Source organism: Mastomys coucha, unplaced genomic scaffold (genome assembly GCF_008632895.1).
Source record: "Mastomys coucha isolate ucsf_1 unplaced genomic scaffold, UCSF_Mcou_1 pScaffold5, whole genome shotgun sequence".
Classification (NCBI taxonomy): Eukaryota; Metazoa; Chordata; class Mammalia; order Rodentia; family Muridae; genus Mastomys; species Mastomys coucha.
This window is the reverse complement of record NW_022196911.1, coordinates 78,854,753-78,861,706: the sequence shown is the minus strand read 5'-3', so window position 1 is coordinate 78,861,706 and position 6,954 is coordinate 78,854,753. Positions and strand designations below refer to the sequence as shown.

The 6,954-nt window shown below is 44.7% G+C and overlaps 1 protein-coding gene across 1 annotated transcript; it reads right to left on the bottom strand.

The window, feature by feature from the left end:
* Positions 1-207: 207 nt before the first annotated feature.
* Positions 208-6,444, bottom strand: LOC116078277 (schlafen family member 12-like). Its single transcript, XM_031353353.1, has 2 exons — positions 6,196-6,444; positions 208-2,117 (listed from the first exon to the last, which is right to left on the bottom strand). The coding sequence occupies exon 2, from the start codon at positions 2,076-2,078 to the stop codon at positions 1,050-1,052; it is 1,029 nt and encodes a 342-aa protein (XP_031209213.1). The 5' UTR covers positions 2,079-2,117; positions 6,196-6,444; the 3' UTR covers positions 208-1,049.
* Positions 6,445-6,954: the final 510 nt, after the last annotated feature.

Genomic DNA, 6,954 nt, shown 5'->3' with positions numbered 1-6,954 from the left:
AGCCATTCTCCAGCGCAGATGCCCTCTTCTGGTGTGTCTGAAGAGAGTGACAGAGTACTCACATACATTAAATAAATAAATAAATCTTTTAAAAGAAATCTCTTAGTGTAGAGAATGAATCTATGAACATTTCTTGCCATGGAAGTCATTTGAGTGAACATTAGATTTTAGAGAAAACATTTTAGTGCCTACGGGTAATCAATACGGTTGATATAAAATATGAAAGTTTATTCCTTCTATTCAACATACATCAAACGATTTCTCTCAACCTGAGGCATGTGTCACTCATTCTGATGGCCAGGGAGTCAGAGAAGTGCAGAGGCTGACACGGACCTTGGAATCAGGCAGCATTGTCTTTGGACCCTGGTGTTGGAACTTTGTAGTTCCATGGTTTTCCATACGATGTTTGTTTTTTTTGAAATCAAAGCTTTCTCAAGTCTAAATGGGGTCCCAATTTGTCAACAGATTCTCACACAGAAGACTGTATATGGCGTGTACACTGTTGAGGCTTTTATTGGTTTATCAGTCTATTTATTGAAAGTGTTATGAAAAGCAAGAGCTCGGAGTGGGCTCAAAGCACCAGTGAGCCTGGGGGAAGACGGAAGCAGCTGCCAGGAATTCTGCAGACTCGGTGTGCTGGTGCCAGTCTGGCCTCATCTGACAGCTTTCTCTTGCAAGACCTGAGACAGCAGCACAGCACTTTTCACATCATCAACCAGAGGGCGAGTATTGTCTAATAACATGACTGAGAGGAGAGAAGGTTCAGAAGAAAGGAACATGGGGAAGGGTAGGAGTGAAACTGAATGGAGGATTCCTGGAAGACATGCTCCTGAAATGGAGCTCAAGTGGGAAGATGTTGGGGATGGAGGGTTTTCTTTACAAGTGAATACAGGGAGTTGAGGTAAAATCAGGGAGAGAGGGATCTGGGCTCCCAGGTAGGTTACAGATGCAGGCCAGACTTCAAGGATCAGTAACGGAATAATCAGGACTAATGATCTTGTATCAGATTCCAAAGAGAAACCTTTCCAACTTCCTTAGCTAAATGTATTCTAATTGCCAGTCCCCCTTCCTGAGCCTGGCTTGACCCATTCCTCTGTGGTAAACCTTTTCACACAACCATCTTTCACGTGCCAGGAATCCGGCTCTTCAGTGAACACTGCGCAGCAGAATCTCTCCACTCTGAGCGCACACACGTATGCACACGTAGCTTCAGAATCATGGACTTCGATGAGTTTGCACGTGTACTCGATCTTCTTCTTCTTCTCACAGAAGTGAGCGACAGGCAGCTGTCCTATGCAGTTGTCTATTTCACTCTTTAACCAATCAGGCTGGCAATTCTTTGCTTCAAAACCAATTATTTCCTGGTTTTTTTCATCCAAACCAATAAACAAATATCCCCCGTCAGTGTTGGCAAAGGCAGAAACAGTTTGAGGGAGAATCTCTTTAACACGCTGTAGCACCTTTTTTGTTTCATAGGATTTATATTCAACATTTTTGGATTCGCTAAAAGAGAATTTTTCCTTCTTTGTAACCTTTGACTGTTCAAAAAGAGCGGCAGCCAACTCCTGCACGTGGACTTCCTCTTGTGTCTCATCACCTGGCCTTTCTGAAGGTCTTGCTGAAGGTGACCTTCCTCCTGCGTCCTCCATTTTTTCTAAGAACTCTTGAGCAGCATAAAAGTTCATTTCAATGGAAGATGCCCCATTTCTCATGTACAAATTGGTTGCGATGGTGGCAGGCTTCCCACTAGAGATATCTGGACTCTGTGGTTTTACAAAGATGAAAAAGTAGGATTTATCTTGCTCAAAGTCTAGGGTTCTAGTTGGCAAAATATTCTTGAAAGAGGTTTCCAAATCCTCTCCTATCCCGTGTTTGGTGAAACTATAGTCTCGATTTTTAATGTGAGCCTTGATCTTTCCCTTTCCAAAATTCATCAGAGCACACAGAGCTTTTGAAATGTTCCTGTTCTCTTCTTCCCTGTCATGATCTGCCATTTTCTTCCTACTTTCTCTCCCAAGTGTGATTTCTCCTGCATTTAGAAGCAGCTCAGGATCAGTGCTTTCAACAGTGATGTTCATTTTCCAGCAGTCCTGCTGCTCCCAAGCTGAAATTCTTACCTGTAATTAGACAGAGCCATTTGTGTTGGGCTAAAGAGGAGAGGGAAAATTCTGTACTGAGAAGCTAAGAGCAAAAATTGCGTGCTGGGTGTGTTCCCTGGGACTGATGAGTGTGCAGACTGAGGAAATGGCTAACTGGGAGTGGATGTATAGACCGTGGTGGCATGGACATGTGGTGACTACTCACAGTGTTTTGCTATATTCATTCTGATGGTTCTGCATTCAGCCTCATTTGTTCAGTGACTTACCTTCTTCCTAATGTTCAATGTTATGGAACTTGGATTCCGTTGCTTTTCTTACAATAAAGCACAAGTGCCATTTGCCTATGTTTTGGGGTTTTGTTTGTTGTTTGTTTGGAAACAATAATAATATTTTTTATTACTTTTTGATTTTCTTTTATAATTTCAGATGTTCATCAGTTGTCTGCTTTTATGGAGAGACCTCTGGCAAAATTGCCATTGGGAATCTAGGGACATACAAAAACAAAGTAGGTCAATTATCTTCCTTTTTTCTAGGAATAAATTCATTCACAAACTTTGGCCATTAGCCTTGAAGAAGATGGACCAGGCTGTGGTCCTCTATTCCTATTAAACACCCACGTTCTTCCAGTGAGGCAGTTTCTTACATATGAGAAACAAGCATTGTGACCAGTGCCGGTTTCTTTTCAAACATCATATAGTTCTTTACTCTGGTGGTGATGAGGATGCTAGGAGGTTTCTAGGTCACAAAGACAGTGTCATCTAACTGGCCCCAGGATCTGGAAAAAGGACCTCCAGACAGCTAAGCTCACCCTGTGCTACATCACATCCCAGGGAGATTTTAGCGGTCTTCAAAGAGAAGAGGATTGTCCCTAGTTTCTAACCATCTTTATTTGCACCTCTATACCTATACTTTGAGAAACAAATATCTGTTATTCATAACCCACCAAGCTTGTGGCATTTTGTTCCATCAGGCTGAAGAACATGAGGTGGCCAGCTTCAGGCTCTGTGTCATTCACCCTTGGGTTATCCCTTTAAGAAACATCAGAGTACATTTCACTACAGACTGCGACCTGAAATGGCATTTACCAACTATTTCTTCTTGTTGCTGTTGTTAAGGATCTTATTCATTTTTATTTTATGCATATGAGTGTTTTGCCTACATGCACATCTGTCACCATGTGAGCATGGTGCTCACAGAGGATAGAAGAGAGCATAGATTCTCTGGGACTGGATGTCAGCTTGCAGGTGGGTTCTGGGAATAGATCCCTGGTCTTGTTTTTCCCTGGGATCACATATCACTCACAATCAGTTTTGTATTACAACAATTAGCTGTGTGATTAAAAAAAAAAAGACTTTTACCTGATGCATAATCCCATATGTAGTATTAGTGTGTTACCAAGAGAGTTGCCCGTGCAACTTTCAAATGTTTACTGGAACTGTCCTACTAACATGGCTCAGAGTGACTGGGCTTTGAGTATGCTAATCACACCAGATTTTCACTAAGCCCAAGAGTTCCATCATGGAGTCCCTAGTCCCAGACACAGTATGTTTCAGGTATCTATTAAGATCTGCTGGAATTGGGGGAGGGAGCATAGGACGCCAGAACAGGTAGACAGAATGGAGTCAGACTCCACAAAATATGAAATGGAACCCCAAAGAAGCAAAACCATGGGATGAAAGGGTTGGAATTTCTGGAAATGAAGACTTAGGCTAAAACAGAAGGTCATACTGACTTTCTACCGGTAGTATGTAAATAGCTAAAATCATCTAAGCACATACAGGTCATTGCTTGAAAAACGAGCTTCTGAAATCAGAATTACTTGGTCATACATAGGAGATGAAACACCTAAGAATTTGGAAATGAACTAGCAAATTCTTCTCTGGAGGATGGCATCAGACTCTTCTTCTCCACCAGATTTACCATGGGCAAGCCTACAGGCTTCTGTCTAGTGCTTTAAGGAGAGCACACTGTGACTGCAGATGAGGAACAATTAGCAGCAGACACAGCATCCCTCAGTGATACCTAGAAACTCAGAGAAGAGCAAGGACAAAGCTGCCTTCTTGAGAGATCTTCATTCAAAGAGGACCCAGGGAGAAAGCTTTGAGCCTGACCTCAAGACATTCCAGAAGTGAGGCTGAGGCAGAAGTCCTGACCCTGGCAGGAGAACGCCAGTGAGGCTAGCCCAAGACCATCACTTGTGCATGACTTTACAGTTCAGTTGTCTTGGTGCAAAGAAAGCAGAGAGAGAAGAAAGCAGAGAGAGAGTTAGACAGGGAGAAAGAGAGAGGGAGAGAGAGAGAGAGAGGGAGAGAGAGAGAGAGAGAGAGAGAGAGAGAGAGGCATAGACACAGACAGAGAAACAGGGAGACAGAGACAGAGAAAGACAGAGACAGAGAGACAGAGACAGAGAAAGACAGTGACAGAGACAGAGACAGAGAAGGACAGAGAGACGCAGACAAAGATACAGTGACACAAAACACATAGAGAAAAAGAAAGACAGAGTGATCTATTTATGTCTTGCCTATATTTCATTTCTCCTTATTATAGCTAGTTAGTGTTGCTTAGCTCCTACTTCTTCCATGGGAGGGCCGCTCCAGAGTTGAGACCAGTTTTGCTGATGGACTTCCTGGAGACATGTTCACCATCACTGCAAAAGGGAGCAGGGAGCCAAGGGGGTGGTGCACACCAGTCATTTCAGCTCTTGCAAAGCTGAGTTGGAAAATAACCTGGAAGATATTCTGGGCAAGATTCTATCTGCTACAGTCTCCTTGCTGGGTAAATATTGAGGCAGAGGGTATAAGTAGGGAGGAGACAACAGAGGAGACAAGGAAGCCAAACAAAAACAAAACTGAAACTCTAGGAAGGCTACAGGAATAGCGGTTTCATTTCTGCCTAGGTGACAGATATAGCCTCACCCTATTCTATGCACTGCTAAGCAGTCTCTGTTACTCATTCCCTCCTAGCCCCTCCCATCAAGCACCTCCTTAGTCAAGATCCTGTCCCAAGCCAGCACTTCTGGTTCACTCCCGGATATGGAAAGGGAACAGGATCCATATCACACACTAATGTGCTGATGGAGGACTCTCATTCACTGGCAAATTTGGAACTCAGGAGAACTGTAGTGGAACCATCTTATAGAGAGTCTGTGGAATAGCCTGGGACATGGGATATCTCATTTCAACACCTGTGACTATAAAAATATTTCAATGATTCAAATTCTCTCCCTGGGGCATCTATCGAGAAAATGGTCTTTAACAACTAAACTGGACTCTGAGGTTCACCAAACTCTAATACCTACATGAAACTCACTGATATCCCAGAAGCAATGAGTTGGGTTTAAACATTAGTAGTTTCTTTCAAAATTCTTTATACTGTTCACTGGAGAAAATTCTCAGCACTGAAATCAAAATTTTTGCTGTTGTTATCTTTGGCAGAAAACAGATGACCATCAGGCAGGCGACCCTAATTCTGCAAGCAATGCCAGTTGGTAGGAAGGCACAGAATGAGGACACAGGAGTGGGAAAAGCCTCTCTTGGGAAACAACTGTAGAGCATTTCCAGCTAGGATGCCGCTTTGCCTCTCGCTTGGGAGAGCAAAGCTCATGTCTTCTAGCGAAAGACCTCCAGAGTCTGAGGTTCTTAGATCTACTTAGTTCATTGTTTAAGGGCAATTTCCCCCTACCTTCCCACAGAGTCATGTCTCCAAGAAGATGGAGCACCTTTAGAGGGGCTTGGAGACCTGCTCAATCCCCTGCCTTAGTAACTCCTCCTTCACCCTCTCAGAATATTTCCGATCGCTCTATCCGGATCTGTAAGTAGCCCGATCTAGGCAGACCAAAGGAGAGATTTCGCTCTCATCCCAGGGTCCCCTAGAATCTAAGTCTTCCGCAGCCAGTGATGGAGGCTCTGAAGGTTTCAAGGAACCAGAGTTCCTAGAGGGATGCCAAAGTAGCCGGGGTCCTCCTTAGAGCTCTGGGTTGTACTTGCAGCCCCACCTCATCCCAGGGCCAGCAGAATGAATTCTGGGTGGGCACTGGGACAGAGAGGTCTAAAGATGTTGAGACGGAGGTGGCTGCCATGGAGGGCGGCTCACTTACCTAAGCTGCTCTACTGAAGTTCCCTCAGCTGCTTGAAGCCAACGGTGAGCTGGCTGTACTGTGAGCACGCCTGCTGGCCGGAGGAAGGAAGGCAAAAACCCGAGACTCTCACAGCAGTGACTTGGTGGCTGTCTCCAGAAGTCCTTCTTAGCACCTGGACTTGAGGGGAATAAGCTAAGGTGCCTGTGGTCCCTCTCAGCTTTTGTGGTTTGGGTTGATTCATCTTCTCTCTCTAGGTCCTGATTTCAGTTTTGGGGAACCCGAGTTTCACTGGCTGACGTCACTCCAGGAAGTATGAGAAGTGTCCTTCAGCGTTTGATCCTCTCTGTGATTGCCATTCCACCTGTCAGAATTGAAGAACAAGGCTACTAGACTTTTGAACTCAACCTTTACAACTTCACTCGAATCCCCAGGGCAAAGCTGCGGCTGCTGCTGCTGCCCTGACACTCAGAAAGAGCAGGTGACACTAGGCGCCCGCAAGAGCACCTGTCAGCACGTCTCCAGAGAGAGAGAGATGATTGGAGAGTGAGGCTGATGATTGGAGAGGGAGGCTGAGCCATGGTAGGCAGAGTAGGATGCTGGCTCAGAAGGTGCAAGCTGCATCTCCTGGATCTTTGGGAAGATGGGTTTCTATGGGAGGCTCCAAGGGCAACTCTAGCGGACACGACTCACCTGCTCTCTTTCTCCATGCCCTCTCTTTTGATAATTATGGTAATGTAAGTTTCCCTGACTCAGTGCATTAAGATACAAAAAGCCAGC